We start from the raw sequence: 25,128 nt of genomic DNA on the forward strand, positions 1-25,128 counted from the left end.
GCCAGCCCTGTCGCACCAACCCTTCTTGCTCCTCAGTTCAGCATGACCTTACGGAGATTGCTGGAGAGCTGCTCCCGCCAAAGGGTTGTGGTGTTCACAATGAGATATCATCCCTCCTTTTAGCAGCACAAACCCCCACGGTGAAAATGGAGTCTGGGGAGACCTACAGTACTGTCTTCGTCTTTGCATGGAGCCCTGAATCCTGGAAAGATACCAGCCTTGACTGGGGGCCCTTAGGAGCCATAGCAACCTGAAAAGGATGTGGGGAGAGTGATCTGCGTCATAGGACAGGTCTGTTGAAGGCTGATTTCACTGTTGACGTGCTCTCTTTGCTTCACTCCCTGATAACTGTGCAGTAATCAGAACAGCAGGCCTGGTTCACATTTGCGCTTTCTTCCTTTGGAATTTCAGCCTTTGGGTACAGAAGGGAGAGAACACTCAACATATAGAGGTCGATAATGGCAGCTTCTTCTTGCAGTGATGGTCTGAGCTCTGGCTTCTGCCTCAGTGGTTCAGGACCCTTTCAGAAACATTTCTTGAATGCCTAATATAGGCCACGCTTGGTGATGAACCAGATAGGCATGCCCCTTGTCTTCACGGAGCAACCAGGCTAGTGGGACAGGCTGGCATGGAACAAAAAACTCTACCCGGGTTGGATGCTCCAAAGAGGTACGGGGTGCTCTGGGACAGAACTAGGGGAACCCAGCCTAGTGCGAGGAAGGAGTCTGGGAAGCCCCCTTGCCCTCCTCCTGCGAGGAAGTCATGTTCAAGTTGAGGCAGAGAACTAACCAGGCCAAAGGAGAAGCATTCTAATAGAAGGGCTGGCGTGATAAGGGCAGTGAGGTGCCTTTGATGTCGGGTAAGGCTGGAACACAGAGAATGGTCTGGAGAGCGTAAACTCACGGAGCCAGGAGAGGCAAGATTGCTCACGTGGAGCGCTGCAGGACGTGTGGGGATTTGGGACTTTTTTTTTTTTTTTTTAAGATTTTATTTGACAGAGACACAGCGAGAGCGGGAACAGAAGCAGGGGAGTGGGAGAAGCAGGCTTCCCGCCGAGCAGGGAGCCCGATGCGAGGCTCGATCCCAGCATTCTGGGATCATGAACTGAGCTGAAGGCAGACGCCCAATGACTGAGCCACCCAGGCACCCCGGGATTTGGGACTTTATCCCAAAGGCATGGAGAAGTCGCTGAAGGGATTGGCTAGGATCAGATGCCTAGTGCTCAAAGATTGTTCTGGCTGTGCAATGGGGAGTGGAATCCACAGCCTCTACCTCTCCCTTTGTTCTGCAGCCCCTCTGTCCCCTTGATTGGATCACCGGGTGTCTGCAACGCCGGTTTTGTTTGCGTCTCTGGAATTCTTTCCCATCCCCGAGTGAGTAGTCGGGATCCCGCCTGGAGTACAGATTCCCTGAGGCCAGCTGGCTGCGCCCCTGAAGCCAGAGGTGTTGAGTGCAGAAAATGAGCCTTGGCAGTGGCTTCTGATGTTTGAAGACAGTGATCCATGTTTAGTAGGTGACCTAGAGGGCTGAGGACCAGGCAGAGCAACAGTTTCAGGGTTCCGAGGGCTAGAAAATGCATCAAGGTAGTTTAATTAAACACTCATCTCCCTGTCTGTACCTCATTGCCACCTGCTTGAATCTGCTGGCAAGTTTCTTGGATTCTAAGTACTCTTTTTTTTTTTTTTTTTTGGAAGATTGTATTTATTTATTTGATAGAGAGCACTAGCAGGGGCAGCCACAGGCCGAGGGAGAGGGAGAAGCAGGCTCCCCACTGAACAGGGAGCCTTACTCAGGGCTCCATCCCAGGACCCTAGAACCATGACCTGAGCTGAAGACACAGGCTTAACTGCCGCAGCCACCCAGGCGCCCAGATTCTAAAGACCAGCTCCACCCTGAGGAGTAAGACCTTTAAGATGTGGATTATCTTTTAAACAACAAACAAAAAGGCTTTCATTTATTTTGATGATATCATACATCTCTGTGATTGCCTGGCCTTGAAAAGGGAGAACATGATTCATTGTAGGTTTTCTTTTTGTTGTTTTTGTTTTTTGAATGATGTGAATTAACACAAATGCATTGAAAGCAGAGGTTGTAGAGTCTGACGGACCTGTGGTGGAATCCTGGCTCCAGCCCCAGGGGCAGGACCTCAGGCGGAGTCCTTGAGCTCCGGGACCCTCACTCTCCTCTTCTGAAAAAAATAAGGGATTGGAAGACCTACTTAAACGGTTGGTGTGACAGAGAAGTAGAGTTGGGAACCAAATTCCAGTGCCGCGCTCTTAGCTACCAGTCCTTTCAGGAGGCCTCCTGTCTTTATATTCTTGGCTCTTAGCATGGGCTGGCACTCAGTGAAAGCCCACAAATGGGAGTTTCATTTCATTTCTTCTATTATCGTCACATCAACAATTCCCAGTCTTTCCTTCTAAACACTGTGCAAGAATCCTCTTCCCTGTGGGGACTAACCATGCCTGATTTCCATCATGTAAGTGATCCCCAGGTTTTAACCAACAGCTGTAATTAGTTCCATCCACATTCACTAATAGGATGCCCAGTGAACTGACGGCCCTGCAGTTACACATCTCATCCCTTGATTGTGAAACGGTCGACCTTTCTTCGTAGCATCGACGAATAGCAACGTGTCAATGCTTGTGTCCTGTTCTTATTCTTGTGTGTCATTCTATTTGATCACTATTTTTGATAGTGTATTTGATAATTAAATATGATCTAATACTAAAAGATAAATAGCCAGATATTCTAGGTGGGTTCAAAGCCATTACCAATGGGAGAAGGCAGAATATGACATGGTTCTATTTTTTAAAAATCATTTTTATTTCAGAAAGAATATATTTAAAAAGTAGACATGTTACATATAAGGCCCTGCATTAACCACCCTCTGATCTTGGTTCCCTGCCTTTTCCTCAGAGGCAAACGTCATTATCAGCTTGTTGGGTGTGCACATACATACGTATATACATACACACAGTGTATGTATAACATGACAGTATTTTTCCTACATAAAAGCTGTCATTTTTCCATATTTGTCCTCTACTTGCCTTATCCCACTCATTATATATTGGACTTCTGTTTGTATAAATTTTTATGCTTTTAAATTATATAGAATTCTATAGTATAGGTAAAGCAGTTTATTTAGTAATTATCCAGTTGCTGATTGGCTCTGTTGGTTCCATTTTCCACTCTTTCAGTGGGATAAAGAATGTCCTCAGTAGGCCTCTTTGTGCAGTGGTAAGAGGTTTTCCACAGTAGACAGGCCTGGGATCGCTGACTCATAAGCGTGTGAGTGTTTTAAACTTGAATAGATTCTGCTCGTTGTCCTCCTAAATTGTTTTATTTGTACTCCCACCAGCAACCGGTGAGGGAACCCATGAATCCACACCCTTTCAACATTGAATATTATCAGACTTAACTTTTGCCATTCTGATAGTTAAGAAGACAGACATTTTGGTTTTTAAATTTTGCATGGCTCTGTTTTTCAGTAATTGTTAAAGATTTTATTTATTTATTTGGTGGACAGAGATCATGAGTAGGCAGAGAGGCAGACAGATGGTGGGGGGAAGCAGTCTCCCTGCTGAGCAGAGAGCCCGATGTGGAGTTCGATCCCAGGACCCTGAAATTACAACCAGAGCCAAAGGCAGAGGTTTAGCCCACTGAGCCACCCAGCCGCCCCTATTTTTCAGTGATTTTTAAATACTACTGTGAGGTTTCCAATTAAGGGACAGAAGCATAAAGAATTCAGGTAGGCAGATATTTTATATCCACTTAGAGCAGCCCAGTGTTAGACAGTGTAGGCACTTAGAGATGCTAGATGATTGATTGATTTCTTTGGGTGATTTTAAAATGTCAAGAATTAATACAATTGACTTAAATCTCCTAGTTCTGCTTGCCTCACATATACTTCTTCTATCTAATAAGGATGTATCGCCTAATGTCTGACATCAACCTACAAGGACAATTAAGGGCCCACTACAGCCAACCTGGAAAGAGCCCACTGGAAAAACTGTTGCACTAAACTCAGTAAAGGGCAAGGGAAAAAAAAAAAAAGGCATCCTGGAAACAAGCTGCCCCTGCCTTAAAGGGCTAACCATCCCTCAAAATGAACCAAAGAATAGAAACAGAACCATACCATAGAAACAGAACCAAACCATAGAAATAGAAAACAGAGAGGAAAATTTTACTGGGAGACTCTTTCCTTAAAGAAAAATTTCACTAAGTAAAAGAGGAAGGGCAGGCCATGAAGACTAGCATGGGGCCAGGCATCTTTGGAGTAGTCTTAGGTGCAACCCTGGGCTGTTTTCAAACCCCTTACTGATTAGATCTGCCGACTTTGTGGGAAGGAGTCAGGCCACAAGCCAGCACACTTTGTCTGCACACATAAGGAAGTGGGGTAGGAATAAAAGATCAAAGTAAGCCTCCCCATTCCAGCAGAAATGGGGCCATGATGGGCAGGGCTGTGGCCAAGGAGGGCTGCAGGCCCTGGGACTCCCCGCTACAACCCGGGACTTCCTTCCCAGCCAGCGATTTGTCCCCTAGGAGAGGGGGCACTGCTTGTCAGGCATTGCTCAGGCAAACAATTCCCTAGAGAGTCCAGTTTCAGCCTGAGTAAGAAGGTGGGATCCGGCCAGTACAGGGGTTGCTTGGATGAGGAAGGGGAAGTTAGATGCTTGCGTGGATATGATGCATTACCTTCGAAATGTTCGCCACCTTGCCTCACCCTCCATCTGTCATAGATAATTGTCAACGCCAGTTCCAATCCTTCTCTTCCGCCTCCCCCTGCCGGTGGAAATTCAGCCTTTGCCATCCATCTCCCATTATCCTCGCCCCTGTGGAACAGGAGGGTTTAGTGCAGACTGGAGAGGCAGGAAGAAAGGGCAAGTGGGCGGAGGGAGGATTTCCCTGGGAGACTGCAGGCGGCCTGCTCCGTAAATACGGGTGTAACCAGCTCCCGCCGAGTGGTTGGCACATCGTAGGCACGGGAAAACTGTTTTTCAAATGACTGGCTAATTCAAGGACAGAGCATACAAGAACAGATAAGTGATCACTTACGATGAGGAGGAAGAAGCGAGTGAAGAAGGGATCAAAGGGAGAGAGGGACGAGCTAGACGGACAGATTCCCAAACCATCGGCACAGAGAACGAGAGTGAGATCTTGATCTTTCCTTCTGGCTGCCTCCCAGTTCAGTCAGCTTGTTTGCTGTCCTTGGGTGTGTCTTTGGGGAAAGAAGAATCCAGACCTGCCTGAATTCACTGAGAGCAGACGGGACTCCCCTGGCTTCTTCCTGGGATCTCTTCAGTTCAGCTGTTGCCCTCAGCAGGCGTCTTGCTTGCGTGCTGCAGGTACCAGGGGGAAGCCATTTGCACCACCAATGCCCATGGCCAAGGGCAGATGTGATAGGCTGGCAACTCATCTCAGGGAACAGGGGCCCTCCAGTTCCCTCCTAGTTAGGAACCATGGCCTTGGGCAACTGTTAGACTTGAACTGCTGTTATCCCCTGTAGACTGGACAAGTCCATTGGCCATTTTCTCTGCCCAACCATAGCTGTTCAAAGTCAAATGTGCTTCTTTCTTTTCTTCAGTCAATATAACATTCCAAAATGTGTTGCTAACATTTTTTAAAATTACAACTTTTTTGAGCTATATAATTCACATACTGTGCAATTGACCTGCTTAAAGTGTACAATTAAGTGGGTTTTAGTCTATTCTCAGAGTTGTGCACAGTCAGTTTTAGAACATTTTCATCACCTTAAAAAGAAATTCTTCCTCTGTTAGTAATCATTCTTCATTTCCCCCCCAGCACCCCCAGCTCCGGGCAATTATTAATTTATTTTTCTGTCTAGAGATTTACCTATTTCTGCACATTTCATATGAATGAAGTAGTGTACTATGTGACCTGTAACTGGCTTCTTTCACTTAGCATAATGTTTTCAAGGTTTATCGCTATTGCAGCATGGATCAGTACCTCATTTTGTTTATTACCAAATTCTGTTCCATTGTATGTTTATACCATGTTTTATTTATCCATCTGTCATTGTTGGATATTAGGGGCATTTCCACTTTGGGGCTACAGTGAATAACCCTGCTGTGAACACTTATGTACAAGTCTTTCAGTGGACGTGGGTTTTCATTTTTCTTGAGTATATACCTAGAAGTGGAATTTCTGAGACATATGGTAACTCTCTGTCTAACCTTTGGAGGAGTTGCCAGACTGATTTCTAAAGTAGGCTCACTATTTTTACCAGCAGTGACTAAGGGTTCCTAATTCTCCATATCTTTACCAACACTTGTTATTATCTCCCTTTTTCTCTTAAAGCCATTCCAGTGAGTATAAAGTAGTATTTCATGGTTTTGATTTATATTTCCCCAATAGCTAGTGATATTGAACATCTTGTCATGCGCTTATTGGCCATTTGCATTCTTTTTTGAAGAACTGTCTATTCATATCCTTTGCCTATGTTTTCATTTGGTTATTTGTCCTTTATCAGATATAAATTTGCAAAAATTTTCTCCTGTTTTGTGGATTGTCATTTCACTTTTTTTATGATGTCCTTTGAGACGCAGAATTACATTTTGGTGATGCCCAATTTGTCGGTTTTCTGCTATTGTTTGTGCTTGTGGGATCATTTTAAGAAACCATTGCCTAACCCAAGGTCATGAAGATTTCTGCCTGTTTTCTTTCAAGTGTTTTATAGTTTTAGCAATTACACTTAGTTGTTGTGTTTTTTTGTTTTTTATCCCTTTTGGGTTAACTTTTAATAGTGTGAGATAGGGGTCTAGTTTCATTCTTTCAAATGTAGATTTCCAGGTGCCTCACACATGAGTTGAAAAAACTATCCCTGGTCTGCCCCCTGGCCAAAGGAAAAAAAAAAGAAGAAAAGAAAATACTCTTCCCCCATTTACACCCTTGATCATAATCAATTGACAATAAATGTAAGGGTTGCTCACCATTTTAAAAGGGCTTCCTGAAATTAGTCTTACAAAAAACGACATAGCTTCTTACACATAGTGTGTGCTCAAAAATCACTCATCAGACTGAAGAAATGACAGATGCCCCTCCATTTTAGCTCATTTTGAAAAATATGGAGACCAATTCTAAGTGGCTGCGTGGTTGTGGTTCAGCTAAAATCATCTTCAGCTGGGGTGCTCAGGGCCTGAGCCCAGACACCCTTGAGCCAGAGTTTCATCTGATGTGACTTGAGGAGATTCTTCCCAGAGAGACAGCTAGTGTCTTACACTTTGGTTTTCAGGCATTGAGGGTATGACTTTCAGGTGGTTTCAATGACTTTGGACGCAGAGATCACCTTCACCAAAGAAAACCAGGTGCTTGGGTTACGGAGCAGTTTCCCCTTGCCCTGCTCTCCACATGGCTTCCAGCTATCATTCTTAATTTGTCTGTGCTGCTCCCTTCGCAGCTCATTTCCAAAATAGCAAGAAACTGGCAAGAAGTCCTTGGTTGCAACTTATCAGCGAGCTTTGGACACAGCTGTTTCCCATCTTTTGGCAAAGTCAGTGATTTGGTTGGTCTTCTGGATAGAATAAAAATGTTGTGAAGGAAGTCAAACAAAGACATACCCCCCAGGGCACACAGATGTCCCTCAATTTACTACTATGAGTTCACTGTGGAAAGAAATATAGTTGGGCATTTTACATGTAACCCTCAAGCATAAGCACCAGTCTCCATGTCAGGAGCCTAAAAGTGCAGTCTTTAGAATTCCACGTCTCAGAATCACTGGAAGTGGGTGGAGTGGGGGGAACTTATCATAATGCATGCATATTCCTGTGCCCCTACTGAATCCAGAATTCTGGAGGTTGGACATAGGGATCTGCATTTTAATGGACACCCCAGGTGGGTCTCATGCCCACTAAAGTTGGAGAACTGCCTACTTATTATTTTTTCTTTGAAGGATATGTGAATACTTGCTAAGACCACAAGCTTTGGAAACATACAACATGAATTAAATTTCAGCTTCTTCTCCTGTAAAATAAGAGTCACTCTCCCATCTTTCAGGCTTGAGGGGACTGGCATGGAGCAGGGTTGCAGGTGCAGCTCAGAGTCTACTACACTGCAGCTTTCACAACAATGACCTCCCCCCCTCCCCCCCACCCCTGGGGTGCTTGGCACGTGGTAGGGTTGCCAGATAAAATTCAGGAATTTCATGAAAACAACAATACTTTGTTATTACAAGTGTGGCAGCAATGCTGAGGCCAGGTTCCAGGGTGTAGGGCTTGGTAGGACAAGCTCCATGGAGGGATTTGGGACATTGTGCCTGGATAGATAACCTCTATGCCTCATCCTCCAACCCTCCCAGAAAGTCTGAGAGCCCCTCAGACCATTCAAATAAATTGCTTTCCTACTTTAACTCACTTGAGTCAATTCTGTTGCTTGTAGCTGAGCACCCTGATCAATGTAGCATCTGTAACTTCCTACTCAACAATGTGCCATCTGTCCTCTGTTCCCACCACTCTGAGCCTTCCCAGAAGTCATCAGAAACCTAATTGCACAGTCTCTCTGGCTTTTCTTGGTTCTGTACATTTTTTTGGTGGAGGAGTGTATAGAGGACAGAGTGCACCCATGGTGACCCTGCAGGGTGGGAGCTGGGGGAGCAAAGACCCGACCTCAGTGTGCTTCTCTAGACCCCTCTGCTCGCTAGCTGGTGCTGCCCATTGGCAAACCAGAATGGAAGTCAGTGGATGAGGGAGTCTGTTGATGTGGTTCATTCAGGTCAGTGTTCTGGAACATAGAACAGGGTAGGGAGGAGGGGAGAGTGAGTGTAGAGGAGCGGAAGGAATATATCCAGCATGCAGGCTTTACACACTGTCCTAGGTTTGGTTCTCTGGAAGCAACGCCCAAGAAGGGGATTTTATGTAAGTGACTCCTGGAGACACTATTGGGAGGGGAACTGTGTGAGAGAAAGAATAGGGAAGTAGGACCAGCCAGGGGAAGGAGCTGGGCAGAGATGTGGTTTCAGGATTAGTCTAGCCTCAGCCTGATCCAGCCGGTTGCTTTGGAGCAAAGGGACAAAATTGTCCTACTCAGAGGCAAGAGGACTGCACTGTTGTACATTCCCCCCTGTCAATACACTTTTAGTTGATCATTGGCCATGGGCTGTACCTGATGTAACTGGTCAGGCCTGTCCTGGTAAGGGGGCTTCCTTCAGCCAATGGCAAGCCTCAGGAGAAGAGGGCAGCCAAGAGCTACTAGCCACTGACATCCACAGTGGCTGGGGGGGTGGGGGCAGGGGCTGGGTAGGTGGACCTGGGTGGACACCAATAGTGTCTGCCAGAAGGACATTTAGCATTTTGTTAATAGGAGATAACTCTGGGCAGTGAGGTAGAAATTATTCTTCCTTTGTGGTTTTCTATAGCTCACAAACTTTCTAACATTGAATCTATTATTTTTGGAACTAGCAAATACCAGTTCACTTAAAGCCATGCAGCAAAATCACCTAGTTTATGGTAGGTAGAAATAACAGTATATGCCCCCCTCTCCTTTCCTGACCTTCTGTTCATACCTCCTGAGTATATTGGGCTGATAATCCTGCTCACGGTTAGCTTCTCTGCTTACTCATCAGGCTCAGTGGGCCAGTCCTTTAGCACGCCGTATGACTCATAAATAGTATGTAACTAATGCAGCTAATGGAGGAGACATTAGTGGTATTAGTGGTATTAGGCCATGTAAAAATAAGTACAATGTATGTGCCAAACATGTTGGAACCTTTATATATGTTATCTTATTTAATCCTTACAATGGTCTATAAAGTTGGAATTATTGTTGTTGTTGTTGTTGAATTGTTATTCCTATTTAATCAATGAGGAAGTCCCTGGATTGGGGATTAAGAAACCAGAGTTCTGGGGCGCCTGGGTGGCTCAGTGGGTTAAAGCCTCTGCTTTCTGCTCAGGTCATGATCCCAGGGTCCTGGGATCGAGCCCCACATCAGGCTCTCTGCTCAGCAGGGAACCTGCTTCCTCCTCTCTCTCTCTGTCTGCCTCTCTGCCTACTTGTCATCTATCAAATAAATAAACAAAATATTTAAAAAAAAAGAAAGAAAGAAAGAAACCAGAGTTCTAATTTTTGATTAGCCACCAACGAAAACTGAAAACACTGGATCAAATGAATGATTTTCCAGTTTTCCTAGGAACCCTGCGGCTGAGCAGAGATGCCCAGGGAATGGAGGGGCTGCTGAGAATGCAGGAGTGGCCATTTGTACCCTAGTCACAGCTACTCTGCTTTGATCTTTAAGTGTTGGTAGGACTGGCTTCATGGGTGTGCAACCTGTGCTACCGCACAAGTTCTGCTGAGCTTGGAAGGGGCTCTGTACTTAGGATTTAATGTTCTGTGGCATTCTTGAAATTCTTAGTAATTTATCTTTTATTTTGTGGTTTGTAAGTGAAATCCTGTGGAATGATAGGGCATTTGCCAGAGGCTTGGAGCTTTGATTCATGCTTGGTTCCACTTCCTGTTGCCTTTCTACCTCCCTGGGATGTTTCTCCATTGCCTGCTCTTGGCACCTGTCCCCCCAGCCTCCTTTTTCTGCCTTGCCTTCCTCCTCCCGGTTTAGCAGCTGAGTTGCATTGGTGGGGAAGGGAGCCATCCATGAGCATGGGGAGGATTGGGGTCAGATACATGTCTTAAATGTCTCAGAGTAAGACATGGGGGTGGACATCCCTACCACGCCGGAAGCACCATGGTGCATTCAGTGGATTGCTCAATAGGGCCTCTTACCTACCTTTAACCCAGATACCAAGTCATGGACAACACAGAAAATGGTAACATTCTTATGGCCCACTATGGTAAACAGTGAAGGTAGTACTGGGCTAGCCTTGAGTTTCACTCAGTAGCCCCAAGAGCTGAAGGCAGTTCAACCCTGGACTAAAGTAGGTGGGGCTTCTCTCTTGGGCCTATGTTCCATTTTCTGCCCCCACACCACTTGGTCCCACTCTTCCCTACGGGGCAAGGTGACATACCTGACAAAGTCCCCAGCCCTCCTTCAGGATCAGTTGCTTTTTTTCTAAGTCCATCACAGACAAATGTGTGGTCTTACTGCTGTGGCTGATACCCAGCTCACACCCCCTTGGGACTCACTCTGTGAGTCTGACAGCCCTGGAACTGACCTATCTCCTATTGAATTAGAGAAGTTCAGTCACACAAGTTCACCCTCTGATGTCCCAGTAATGTCAAGTGCCATAGACGTTTCTAAATGCTTGCGTTCAGTTTTTATTCTTAAGCCACAGCAGACCAGTAACAACAGTTTGGTCCCTGGGCCACACAGAGAAGCTCTGTTCTAGATTCTTTTGTGGGTGCTGGGACCCTGGAATTACCAGCTCAAATCACTCCAAGCCTGCTTCCAGGTTTTTCATGGGCCTCTTCTCCTGATTCATTCTCCAGGTTAGCACTCCCAATGGCCACGGGGCAACTAGAGATGGAGATTGAATATATGTGCTGCAGGGGGTGGGGAGGTCCATATACATATATTCGAGGCCCTTTAGGTATAGGATGGAGGGAAGATGAGAAAAGACCAGGGGTAGGCTGCCAGCTAATGGAGGAAGGGTGCCCCAAAGATGTGGGGCAAGCCGAGCTGAAAGAATGCATGTCTCTGCACATCTGGAACACGTCCACAGTGCCCCGATGTACTACAGCCTGCCAGTCAGGAAACTCCAGGCCCGCCATTTTCTATTTCCGATATTTTGATTTCTGATCTCTGTCCCATTGCCACAGTTGAGAGCCTCTTAGCATTTTGTGAAACAGGTGGGTGCCCTGTGGATGTGTGTGTTCTTTGGATCACTGCTTCCTCAGCCGCGTTGGGACTGTAGCCTCACCAGCTCTGTCTAGTCAACCAGCCTTCCCTCTCTTTGTACATCAGACCTGCTGCGCTTCTGATGCGTGCCTCATGGCAACACTCTGTGAAAGGATTTTGTTTGTTTTCCTTAAGTTTGATTGAAAGCAAACCCAGACTAACACCCCAAAAGAAAGGCACATGACTTGACAATTTAAAAAAAGCCCCACATAATTAGCCAATAAGGCACATAAATAATATGGTATCTCTAGTAAATCAAGCGGTGTAAATCCAAGCCGTGAGATACTTTGTTTTGCCTCTTAAATTGGCAAAGATGAGGAACAAAAAAGAAAATATTCAGGGTTTGTGTGGGTTTAGGGAATATTGCCATTTCATTTACTATTGGGAGAAGGCAGTAGGGTGGGAGATTTCTAGAGGTAAATTTGGCAATGCGGAAGACTTTGCCAAGTGCATATCCTTTGAAATCTTGAAGTCACTGTTCCATATTTTCTTACATCCACTGGTTGTTGATAAAAAGTCTAACGTCAATCTCATTCTGCTTTTTTGTTTTTGTTTGCCTCTTCTAAAGCTTTTCTTGTTATTTAACAGTTTTTGAATTTTCACTAAGATCTATCTAGGTTGGATTTTCTTTTCATCTCTCTTGTCAAATCTTTATAGGCTATTTCAGTTTGGGGTTTCGCATCTTTCTTCATTCAGTTCTGAGAAATACTATTATTTCTGTGGATATTGCTTCCTTTCATTTTTCTCTACTCTCTCCTTCTGGAACTGCTATTTGACTGAGGTTGTTATGGATTTTGATCCTTTGTTCCCAACGTGTTTTTCATCCCTTCACTCACTCCTTCAGGAGAATCCCTGCAGCAGTTGATTAACTTGCTCTTTATGTTTGTCCTGGTATTCAACTTCTCTACTGAGTTTTTAAAAATTCATTTCAACAGTTAAAATTATTATTTCAAATATCTCTAGCCACTCTTGTCCTCGTTTTGTGTTTACCTTATCTTCCCTCATTTTTCTGGGCATTTATTTAAAATTTTCTGCTGCATACCTTGTTAGCTACCTTTTCTGAGGTCTCCACTCTAAAGTTTGCTGTCTCTCTTTTATGGTGTTGGCCTTCTCCAGATGTTTGTTTAATCCTGTTCTGTGCTAATTGTGCAGCTGAAATTCCCTGTAGAATGTCAGCTGCACCTACTTCTTTTAAGAAGCACTTGGAAGGCAAGGATGGAAACTGTTGGCCTAACTCTTGGCACTGTTTCCCGTGAGCCAGCCTTCATGGTATGGATTTTCTCTTCCTCTTCCTCTCAGGTGTCACAGCCCTTGAGAGAACCTCCCTCCTCTCTGAGCCAGGCCCCTCTCAGTGCTGTTTCTACTTACAACACTTGTGACACCAAATGTGTGGGATTTTTTTTCCTATGACATCAACCAATTCTCCAACTTTCTGGACCAACTGCATGTTCAGTTCAAATCTGACAGCAACTATGTACAGTCAGCACACCCCCCAAAGGTGAAGGCCTCAGTCCCACAAGACTGCCCCCCACACTTCAGAGGCCAATCCCAGATCCCAGGCTGCCCCCTGTACGTCTGACCAAACAGCTGTAAATTAGAGTTCTTATATCCCCTCCTCAGCTTCAATAATTTGCTAACATGGCTCACGGAACTCAGGGATACCCTACTAATGTTTGCCAGTTTATCATAAATGATATTATAAAGGATACAAAGGAACAGCCAGGTGAAGAGGTACATAGAGTGAGGTCTGGAAGATTTATAAGTGCATTCTGTTCCTGTGGAATTAGGAACAGAATTGTCACTCTCTTGTCACCCTCTTGGCACATGGATGCTTTCACCAACCTAGACGCTCCCGTAACATTGTTATTTAAGGGCTTTTTTAATCGGAGGTTTCATCATGTAGGCATGATCAAATGACTCAATTTCTAGCTCCTCCTGAGTTTGGGAGGTGGGGCTGAAAGTTCCAAGCTCTTAGTCAGGATTAGGTTTTTCTGGCAACCAGTGCCCATCCTGAAGCTATCAGGGGGACCTGCAAGAGTTACTTCATTAGAATAAATGGCGGTCCTGTCTCTCCTATCACCCACAAAATTCCAAGGGACTTAGGGGTCTCTGTGACATGAACTGGAGCAAAGACCAAATGTTATAACAAAAAGATACTCCTATTACCCTATCACTCAGGAAATGACCAGAGTTTTTGGAGGTCTTTGGCAGGAACTAGAGGAAAAGACCAAGTATGTATTTCTTGTTCTATCATAATATCCCACCTCACAGAGGGCTCCGTGACTGCTGACCGGCCTCGGCAGCTGGAGCAGTAGAACGGCTGCCCTGGCCTCCCTGTGGCTACTGCAGAACTTGGGCGCACTTCCTGTCTCCCACCTGCTATTCCCCCTCGTGCTTCCTGGACCACCTTTTCTCTGTTCAGTCGGGTCCTCTCCCACCATGTAGTTAGTCCTTGATGTAGCCTCTTGCTTTTCAGGGACGCCATTTATTTAAACCTCATTCTGTCACTTCTTGCTGTTTGTTATTGGAAGAACACACGCTCAGTCCAACACTTTGAGATGGAATGCTGTAAAAAACTATGTAACCTTCAAACTTCAAACCAGTAACTCCGCTTGTAGGAATTTATCCTAAGGAAGTAATTAAGAATAAAGCTTTAAGGGGTGCCTGAATGGCTCAGTCAGTTGAGCGTCAAACTCTCGATTTCAGCTCCAGGTTGTGATCTCGTGGGTCCTGAGATTGAGCCCTGCACCAGGCTCCATACTCATTGGGAAGTCTGCTTGAGATGCTCTCCCTCTCCCTCTGCCCCTCCCCTGCTCTCTCTCTCTCCCTCTCAAATAAATAAATAAATCTAAAAAAAATAATAATAAAGCTTTAAATGTAAGGCTTTTCAACCACAGTGACATTTATTGTGAAAACAAATAACCAGCTAGAGGGGATTAAATAAACAATGACAGGGGGTGCCTGGCTGGCTCAGTCGGTACAGCATCCAGCTCTTGATCTTGGGGCCACGAGTTCAAGTCCCACTTAAAAAAAATTAAAAATAAATGGTGACACATCCATATGATGGCAGACTAAGTGGGTGAAAACTAATATGGCAGAATATTGAATTGCATGGAAAAATGTCATTGATGTATGGTTAAGTAAAAGTTTCAGGTTACAAAATTATTTTAAAATCTCGTTTTTGTTAAAAGAAAAAAATACACACAACAAGGGACACCTGGGTGGCTCAGTCAAGTGTCTGAGTCTTGGTCTCGAGGTCATGAGTTCAAGCCCCACATCAGGGTCCACACTGGGCATGGAGACTATATATATATATTTAACACCCCCCCGACATGTTCTTTTGGAAAGGGTAATTCCACATGGTGGGATTGTGGTGATGTATTTCTTCTTTGTGGCCTTCCCCCCACACTCTGGGGAATTGTTTGCAGCATCTTTCGTGTGTAAGACTCCAGTGCCATCCTCTGCTTCCTTCCCCAAGGTGCGCTGGAAGATGGACTGTCCTCCAATGGTGTGCCCCGATCTACAGCCCCAGGTGGACCCTCCAACCCAGACAAGAAGATGAGCAGTGGGACCCAGTGCCCGAATCCCCAGAGCCTCAACTCAGGCCCTCTGACCCAGAAACAGAATGGCCTCCGGACTACAGAGGTAGGTCACAGCCACAGAACCCACTTGGTTCTGGAGAAGAGGGGAGAAGCTTGCTTCGGAGCAGGGCCAAGCTGAGCTGGTACCCAAGGAAGGAGCAGTGACACCTCACCTTACCAAAGGGAGATTTTTCTGTTCAACCCATGGGAAAACTTTTGCCAAGAAAATAGCAGGACCCCACTCCCACCCCATCCCTGCCTCAAGGGTCGCTGTGTTTTGTTGAGTCAGAGGAAATGGGCCCTTGCGGTCTGCACTCTAAAGGAAGTGTGTGTTTGCTTAAATACAGCTTTGTTCCAGGCTCCCTTCAGCACAGCTCTCACTATCTTGACACTGAGGACAGTACTGGTCACAGGAACCAGTGTGGGGCCAGGCAGTGGGCAGGGCTCAGGGTTGGCAGGGAAGGAGAGAGAAGACGGGTGTGGTAGGAGTTAGGCCAGGGGGTTTTTACCTCACACCCTCCGCCCAGGGGGTCAATGGGAGCGTCCCCAAGGGGGGCTGTCATTGCCAAATGTGGTGTAGCATCACCCTCAGACTGTTAGGGTTGAAGAAGAAGAGGTAAGGCTGCGGCACCAGAGGCCGGCTGGCCTTTGCAGTCTTTGCTTTCTCCCAGAGCTGTTGTGGGGAAGCGCTCCTCCTGCTGGCCCTAGCTCCTCCCTCGGGAAAGACTGCCCTGGTTGGCCCACCAGGGGTCCGCCTCCCCCTTCTACTCCCTCCCCCACTTCCTCATCTGCACCAGCCCCCCCCCCCCCCCCCCCCACCAAGGTCTACTGCTTCTCTGATGCTGATTTTCCAAACACATGTCCCCTACTCTCCCCTGTCAAAATTTACTGGCCCTGTCCCCTCAGGCCACTGCCACCTGTTTCCTGATGCTCCAGCTGGTTCTTTAATGATGGAATTCTTGCTCACTTGAGTGAGTTACCACCCTAACCCTTGGTTAGAAAACCTGTTGCAAATTCAGCTCTAATGCTAGTTAACTAAGTGGCCTGGCAGGAACCACTTAATCTCTCTGAGTCTCGGGCTTTTTATGCACACAATGGAAATAATAGCCCAGTGAGAGAACAGATGGGCCTGTTCTGTGTAAATGGAGAAGTGTTGTAAGTCAGGCAGTGGGGATTAGCAGGGGATGGTTAGTCCCACAGCACCCAAAAGGATGGAATGAAGCACTGACATGGCTCTTCAGACTCAGAAGAAAGACACGGAGGGGGAGGGGACTGACTTGAACTTGAGGGTGGCCCTCCCAGGGTCCTGGACTGACTACTCAGCTTGTGCATGAGCTGGCCTTCTAGAGACCTAAGCATCATTGCCTCCCCCAAGGGAAGGCCTCACAGAGCTAGGCTCAAAACCTGGGAGACTGCTTTAGTGCAGGGCTTGACATCTGTCCCAGAGCCTCCTCCCCACGCATGTGCCCTCCCCCTTCAAGTCAGGCTGGGTCGTGCGGGACAGGAAGCAGCTCTGCCTGGTGTGTGGCGTGATCCACACACACTGGCTTCCCGCCCCCCATCATTCTTCCCTTGAAAATAGTGCTCTGCAATTTGCAAAGTGCTTTTAGGTCTGCTGGGGCATTAAATCCTCCCAGGAGCACTGTAAAGTAAGCATGGTCCCCAATTTATAGAAAAGGAAACTGATTCATTTGACTTAGGACATGAGTTGTCATGAGTCATTCATGTAAGTGCTGGAGGTGGGTGCCAGGGACTGGAACTTGAAACAGGCAACTATTATAACGATGGAGCATAGACATGTGGACAGACTTTTTTACTGAAGAATAAGGTATTAGTCCTTTATGGCCACATAATGCTGCACACCAAAGCATACCAGCGTTCAGTGGCTTCGAACAATCTTATTTTTCCTGCCACAGTCAGCTGCGAGTTGAGTGGCTAGGCCTGACTTCGGCACCAGGCTCCGCATGTAGTTCAGGCTGTTGCATGTATACTATTTTGGGAATCAGTCCAGAAAAGCAGCATCTCTGAGGCATATCTTCTCACGACTGTGGTAGAAACCCAAGAGGGCAAAACCAAACTATAGTAGGAACACATTTCACGTCTCTGCTCATATCCTGCCAGCTAACCTCCTCTTGGCCCAAGCAGGTCACATGGACAAGCCCCCCATCAGGAGGGCAAGGAAATCCTGACTGGAGAGACAGCAAAGGATTGATTAAGGGCAGTCGCGCTTTCTACCGCGTGGAAAGTATGTTCAGAAAAACGCCCAAGTCAGTCCTAAGTGCAAAGAATCTTTACAAGGCGACACAATGAAATCTTTACAAGGCGACACACCCACATGATCATTAACCACGTGAAACCCAGAACACTTTCCGTACCCCAGAAATGTCCTTTGTGCCCCTCACCGTGGTGACTGGGGCGTGCCAGTCACTGTCCACCTCTGCAGACTAACCACTCTTCTGACTTCTAGCATTCTAGACCAGTGTGGTTCGTTTTGTAGACGTTTATAGATGGTGTCACATGGTGTGTGCTCTTTTGTGCTTGGCTGCTCGTGTCCAACGTCAGGCCAGTGAGACTCACTGCGTGGATGTCAGTCGCATAGATTTGTTCATTTTCGTTGTTACATCTGTTGCATTATGGGAGTGTAACTTATTCCCCCTGAAGGACATTTGGGTCGTTTCTGGCCAGGCCATGGTGAACAATACAGCTGCTGACGTCCGTGGGCATGCCTGCTGGTGGATGTTTATTTCTTTTCAGTATATTCCTAGGAGTAGAATTCCTGACTCATGAGATGGGGATATATGCGACTTTTATAGATACTGACAAATCATTTCCCACACTAACCAACTTTACACGCTAAGCAGCTGCGGATGGATTCCAATTGTAGAACATTAGGATTTAAAGCCAGGAAGTTGGGGCACCTGGGTGGCTCAGTTGGTTAAGCGACCAACTCTTGATTTTGGCTCAGGTCACGGTCTCAGAGTCTTAGGATCAAGCCCCATGTCCGAGCTCAGTGGGGAGACTGCTTCTCCCACTCCTGTCCTCCCTTGCACATGCGCGCTCTCTCTCTCTCTAATAAATACATAAAATCTTTTTAAAAAAATAAAGAAAGCCAATGAGTTGTGCTTAGTCTTTCTTAGACCTGTGACAGCAGCCTTGCAGGCAGGCTGAGGATGCTAAGCACTTTGTTACAGTGTCTCACCGTATCCTCACGACAGCTGTAAAACACTAATATTGTCCCCAGCTGACAGGTGAGGACGGAGACTTGGAGATAGCCGGGAAGCAGTCCCACCCAACACACACACGGAGGACACTGACCCCCAACCTCCCCGGCCAGGCGGCAGGGGACATGGGGAACTGTCCCACCAGTACAGCCCCGGGAGCAGTGGCCCCACTGATCAGCCATCCACACAGGTGGTTTTCGTAGTCCAGTGAGCGATGGCTGCCTCGTAGCCACTTCCCAAACAAGATCAGGGAGCAGGTGCTTCGGTCCTGAGTGTTCGGACAGGTGCTGAAGTGCCTCAGTGGCCTTTGTGTCCTGCAGTCTCACCAGCCACCAGGCGTCCTGTGTCCCCAGAAGCCATGGCACAGGTTTCCTATCCACAGTGGGCTTTACGAGCCAAGCTCACCTCTCCCTGAAGCTCCTGTCAGCAGAGCTATCTCGTCCCCACACAGCTCTCAGCGGTGAGTCTGCTCAGGGAAAATCGCTTGCTTCCTAAACACTCCAGGGCCTTCGACGGACCACCTCTTCCGCGCTGCCCGCCTGCACCCTGGGCTACAGCTTCCTGCATTTTCGGTGACCAGCTCGGCAGTAGCCACTCTCCCCTTCCCTCCCCCTCTGCTCCCCCAAGACGTTCCACAGCACTCTCCTGTGCAGCATCCAGCCCCTGGGCTGATGGGCTTTGCATTTTATTTTTTAAAGATTTTATTTTATTTATTTGGCCTAAAGAGAGAGAGATCACAAGTAGGCAGAGAGGCAGGCAGAGAGAGAGGGGGAAGCAGGCTCCCTGCTGAGCAGAGAGCCCGATGAGGGGCTTGATCCCAGGACTCTGAGGTCATGACCTAACCGAAGGCAGAGGCTGTAACCCACTGAGCCACCCAGGTGCCCCTGGGCTTTGGGCATTTTTAAAGAGCTTTCTTTCTCCAGAAGAACCGTTCACGAAGCAGGCATCTCTAGGTACCTGTCTGCAACCTGATGGACAGAACAAGCCTGTGTGCTGAGGCAGTCCTTGTGAGGCCTGGAAAACGTTCTGCTCAGGTCCTCTACGCGCTCCTTGGATGTGTTCGTGTCACGTTCTTCCCCGGGGTGCCATCGAGGTGCCAGGCAGGGTTCTGATGCCAAAGATCCGGAAAAGGAACACGTGTCCTGTGTGCTGAAGCGACTGCCAGGTTTAGTGGGGGTGAGGCTGGGGCATCAGATAATGCAGGGTAAATGAACACAGGCTTCCCCGATTTGAGGTGGTGCTATTTATTTCAAGGAAATGAAAGCCCACATAGAGGGGATAGCAACTCCTCCCTTTCACAGAGATGATTGCTTTCCGGAGGGTTCTGGGGACAGCTAAGGAATGGCTGTGAGCAGCAGCGTCTCCTGTTCTGAGCCCCTCTGCACCTCATGCCCCACCAGACAAACCATAGCTTCCTTCTTTCAGTTCCCTCGGCCCCTGTCTTCCGCCGGCTTGAACAGGTGCTAACTAGTGAAAGGAAGGTGACAATAAGGATATCGTACAAACTGGAGCTGCCTCGATGGAGACGGTGTCTTGATTTCTCTGCTGTATCTTGATCTCCTCCTGTCACCTGGGGCCTTCCTGCAGCTCAGCACCTGAGCAATCCCTGCCTGGGGCTCCTTCCCCCAACCTCTTCCCTGAGCTTGACAAAAACCCAGGAGGCAGTCCTACAGCCGCTGTTCTGTCTGGCTAATTCGACATTCAGGAGCTCCGGGCTGCCTCCAGACATTTGCTCTCCAATCTGAGTGTGCCGCTCCCTCAGCCCTAGGACTCCTGTTTTTCTCCCCAGAACTAGAACAAGTGTTCAGCCGAGGTAGAAATGTGTGTGTGGATACAGCTCTGAGCAGGCGAGACTCGAGTGGGCGGCCGGCCTCCCGTGAGCCCGCCTGTCTCCGGAAGCTGCGTCACTGGGGGTGACTTTATTACTCTTGACCAAGTGGCCAGACTGTGCTGAAGAACGTCACCGATGTCCGGACCGAATCTCCAAGGAGAAGCTTCCTCGCTCGGCTCCCGAGCCCCAGAAGGATGGTGAAGCCTCACGGGGATGGCCCTGGCCAAAGAGGGAGGCCTGATCCAGAAAGAAGCACCAGATAAGCCCAGAATTGCTCCTGGGTGGCGGTGATAGGAGATATGTGAGAAGAGCATAACAAAACAAAATAAAAACGCGGCAAAACAAAACCATGACGTTAAAAGACCTTTAGATAAATAGTGAGTCTTGGGGCGCCAAACAAAAGAAACTGTTGAGGAAAGCTACAGAGGGAGACCTGTCTTCAGGAGGCACTTTGATGCACATTGTAGTTTGAGCCTGGGAAAAGGAGGCAATGTAGCAGTATAGGGCTGTGTGTGTGTGTGTGGGTGTGTGTGTGTAGTGATTTCCACTACCTCCATATATGCCACTGTCTGCTGCCTGCCACCTTACATACAGGAAGAATTGCAAGACTCACTATTCTTTTTTTTTTTTTTTTTTTCAGTTTTTTTTTTTTTTTTTAAGATTTTATTTATTTATCTGACAGAGAGAGAGACAGGGAGAGAGGGAATACAAGCAGCGGGAACGAGAGGGGGAAGCAGGCTTGCGCCGATCAGGGAACCCAATCTGGGGCTCGATCCCAGGACACTGGGATCATGACCTGAGCTGAAGGCAGACAAGTAAGGACTGAGCCACCCAGGCGCTCATTATTATTTTTTTTAAGATTTTATTTATTTGACAGGGAGGAAGGGAGAGAGTAGCAGAGGGAGAGGGAGAAGCAGGCTCCCTACTGAGCAGGAAGCCCAACATGGGGCTCCATCCCAGGACCTGGGATCATGATGTGAATTCAAGGTGGACACTTAGCCAACTGAGCCACCCGGACGCCCCAAGACTCACTGTTTATCTAAGGGTCTGTAGAAACACCAATCCGATGAGAAGACCCTCAGGGCAGAGACCTCCTTATTCTTTATGCCCTTGCCCTCTGCGTCCGCTTCAGGGTTGTGAACCCAGTACGCACTCACTCGCTGCTTGGGACCTTCCTGACATCTCAGCCTCGGAGAAACCCTTGACTGGGTGTCCTGGATGAATCGAGTGAGGCTGGCCTGGCACTTCACTAGGATTAGGAAGGCTTCCCACAGCACCGCTCCCTCCCCGCCCCCCTTCGGCGCCCATCATATGATTGATGACTCCTCTGTGGGATCCCCAGTGCTTTTTCAAGCAGGTTCTGCTGCCTTCCTAGTGTTTGATCTATAAGAGGTTCAAGTTGAAAAGCAACAACTCCTTTTGGCACTCCCTACCGGATAGATCTAAACCCGCTGAGTAGCCTAAGTGAGTATAGGGGATAGTGCTACTGTGGGCATAGGATTTGCTCCAGGCTTGATAAGTTCTGGAGAGTTTTGCCTGAGGCAGGACCTGACCCCTGCCTTTGGAGCCTAGCATCCTAGCCCTGGGTGGGGTTGCTATGATCAAATATTTCCTAATGACCTCAAACGAATGCCATGAAGCAGCAGCAAATAAAATCACAGAATTTGGAAAGAGCTAAATGTTATTGTCTGTCTCCCTTTAATAGGGCTTGATTGAAAAGAAGAAAAATGTCTTGAGTTGCAGGTGACAAGGCTGTCTTTAATCTTTGGGGAAGAAGGAAGGGGAACTGATATTTTCAGTGGCCACTCTGAGCCAGCCACACTGCACATGGCATCATCTTTAGCCCTCACTCTAAGGGGAAGGCAGCATTTCCCACTCAGGAAAACAGGCTCAGAAAGGTTGGGTATTTGGCCAACATGACACAGGGAATAGTGATGTGGCTGTGTTAGACTTAAAACCCAGATCTGTCTGCCTCCAAACCCCATGTTCTTCCTTCCCATTACCAAAAACAAAACAGTGGAAAATTCAGAGTAAGCTTTGGCAGAGTTGTGGGAGGCTGGATGTAGGACCCGGGTCCACTGTCTTTACAGTTCAACAGCCTACATTGACATTGGCCTTGGGCAAGTTATGTTGGCTTGAGTGACTTCCACTGCCTCTTGGGAAAGGGAGGGTAGTACCACTTCTGGCTGTCTCTCAGGGATGGCATAAGAAATGGTCAATTGTAAGCATAATGTAAATACCATAGGGAAGTTCTAGGGCAGGGCAGTGCAAACAGGTGTGCTATTCCCAGGACATTTTGTGTCTTCTTTATGCAGATTTCTTTCTTTCTTTCCTTCTTTCTTTCTTCTTTTTTTTTTTTTTTTTTAAGATTTTACTTATTTATTTGACAGAGATCACAAGTAGGCAGAGAGGCAGGCAGAGAGAGAGAGGAAGCAGGCTCCATGCTGAGCAGAGAGCCCAATGCAGGGCTCGATCCCAGGACCCTGAGATCATGACCTCAGCCAAAGGCCTTAGCCCACTGAGGCTTAACCCACTGAGCTACACAGGTGCCCCTGAAGATTTCTTTTCATACATGTGTTGACCAAGTTATTTGTTTGGTGTCTATTATGTGATAGGCACTAAATTACATTCTGGGGCTATATTCTGGTGAACATAACACACTGGGTCCCTACCTTCTGGAAGTTTATAATCTGTTGAGGATGTAGAAAATATGGAAGTAAACAAGCATATATATAATCCAAACCATGGTTAAGGCCAGGAAGGAAGTAAGGAATACTGGGAGAGAGAAATCATTAGCTGTGGTTACCCCTGGGGAAAGCACAGAGCATGGGAACAATGTTACTTTTCATTGTGCCTTCTCTACTCCTTGAATTTCTTTTACCATAATCATGTATTGGTTTTATTTATTTATAAAACACAGTTGTAGAAAAATTGATGTCTGCTAAATCATAATCTCAGTAAGCTTTGCTTTTCTTCAATGGTGTGAGGAACTGTGAAAAGGTTCAGGTGATCCCGTGTTAGGTATAGATATATTTGTGGGGTCAAAGTAAAGTTGAGAACATCTGTATTCCCATTTTGGGGGAGGCATGAGAATCAGTGAGCAGACACAGCTGCACCCCCGAGTCCAGGTGGCCCTGGAAAAGCCATGGCTACCCCCACTTCCCCAGAGAACGAGCTGGGTCATCTACTTCTAAACCCCACAAGAAATAGGTTCGGGGCTCCTGGGTGGCTCAGAGGGTTAAGCCTCTGCCTTCAGCTCAGGTCATGATCTCAGGGTCCTGGGATCGATCTCCCCAATCTCTCTGCTCTCTGCTCAGCGGGGAGCCTGCTCTCCCCCTTCCCCACCCGCCTGCCTGCCTCTCTGCCTGCTTGTGATCTCTCTCTCTCTCTGTCAAATAAATAAATAAAATCTTTAAAAAAAAAAAAAGAAAAAAAGAAAGAGAGAGAGAAAGAAACAGGTTCATCCAGGTTCAAGGCCGCCAGGAAGTTATCAGTCAGTCTGGTTACCCTTGAGAAATGGCAGCCGATAAATTACTTTCAATTAAAAAGGCTGTATCAAGAGGGCCCAAATCCATGATTCACAGAATTCTAAACCTACAGAAATGAAAAATGAGGCAGAGGGAAGAATAGAAAAGCTGTAAAGCTGAGTGAGAAACAAGAGGGGGCCCATTAACAAGAGTCAGTGGTGATAAAACTCAGAAAGCAAGAATTTTAGAAGTGGAAGAAGGATTGATGGGCAGAGAGCCACAGAGGAAGAAGGTGCCAAATAGGTTTCTCTCCTCACTGAGCTGCGAACCAGAAGATGTTTTTTTAAAGCCAGTAATTGCAAATGGGACATGTTTTCTTTTTCTGTAGTTAAATAAAGGGAATGGGATGTGAAATAAAAAGGTTTGGCTGGCTGAGAAGCCCCTCAGAGGGGAAAATGCCTCTTCTACATACTGCCTGAGGAACCAAATGGGATAATAATAGTTCCTCGTATCCAGATAGTTCTTCTCTTGTAGGAGGGCAATGCATTGTGGCATTGTGTTTCTCTTTCTCCCTCTCAGTTGGGCTTGAAATCTGAGATCTCCGGGGCACCTGGGTGGCTCAGTCAGTTAAGCGGCTGCCTTCGGCTCAGGTCGTGATCCTGGTGTCCTGGGATTGAGCCCTACATCGGGCTCCCTGCTCAGGGGGGAGCCTGCTTCTCCCTCTCCCTCTGCCTCCCGCTCTGCCTACTTGTGCTTTCTATCCCTCTGTTCAAATTAATAAATAAAACCTTTTAAAAAAAGAAAGAAAGAAAGAAAAGAAGAGAAATCTGAGATTTCCAAGTTGTAACTGGCTTCTGGCGATGACCGACCCCATGAGGGGCTGCGCTGCTGTGCGTGGGAGGTTGACTTTCTGCAGATGCCTCCGACTTGAAAGGTGCTCTTTCCCAAAGCACCTCTCCCAAAGAACGCCTTGTTGTTCTGTTTAACTGGATAGGGTTCATACAGCGTAATTCTTAGAAAGGGGACTCATTTATGGCTTAGAGCCTGGACCCATCACTGGAATACAGAACTCCGTGGCCCTTTATCCACATGCGGGCCCCGCAGGCTTACAGTCGGTGTTGTTTAGAAGGAGCAGGAGCAAGAACCATAGTTCCGGTAGAATAAGGTGATTTCCGGTTGAAATTCAGAATGTTCGACATCATCATTTTGCAAATAAAATCAATGA

General features: G+C 47.1%; 1 protein-coding gene across 1 annotated transcript in view; it reads left to right on the forward strand.

Annotated features, from left to right (window-relative positions):
- Positions 1–25,128, forward strand: part of BAALC (BAALC binder of MAP3K1 and KLF4) — an 83,301-nt gene that overhangs the window by 54,024 nt on the left and 4,149 nt on the right. The window contains exon 2 of the mRNA XM_032316235.1: positions 15,282–15,448. Within this exon, the coding sequence (XP_032172126.1) occupies positions 15,282–15,448 (167 nt within the window). The remainder of the gene's footprint in view (positions 1–15,281; positions 15,449–25,128) is intronic.

The sequence above is a fragment of the Mustela erminea genome, chromosome 16, assembly GCF_009829155.1.
Source record: "Mustela erminea isolate mMusErm1 chromosome 16, mMusErm1.Pri, whole genome shotgun sequence".
In the NCBI taxonomy this organism is placed as follows: domain Eukaryota; kingdom Metazoa; phylum Chordata; class Mammalia; order Carnivora; family Mustelidae; genus Mustela; species Mustela erminea.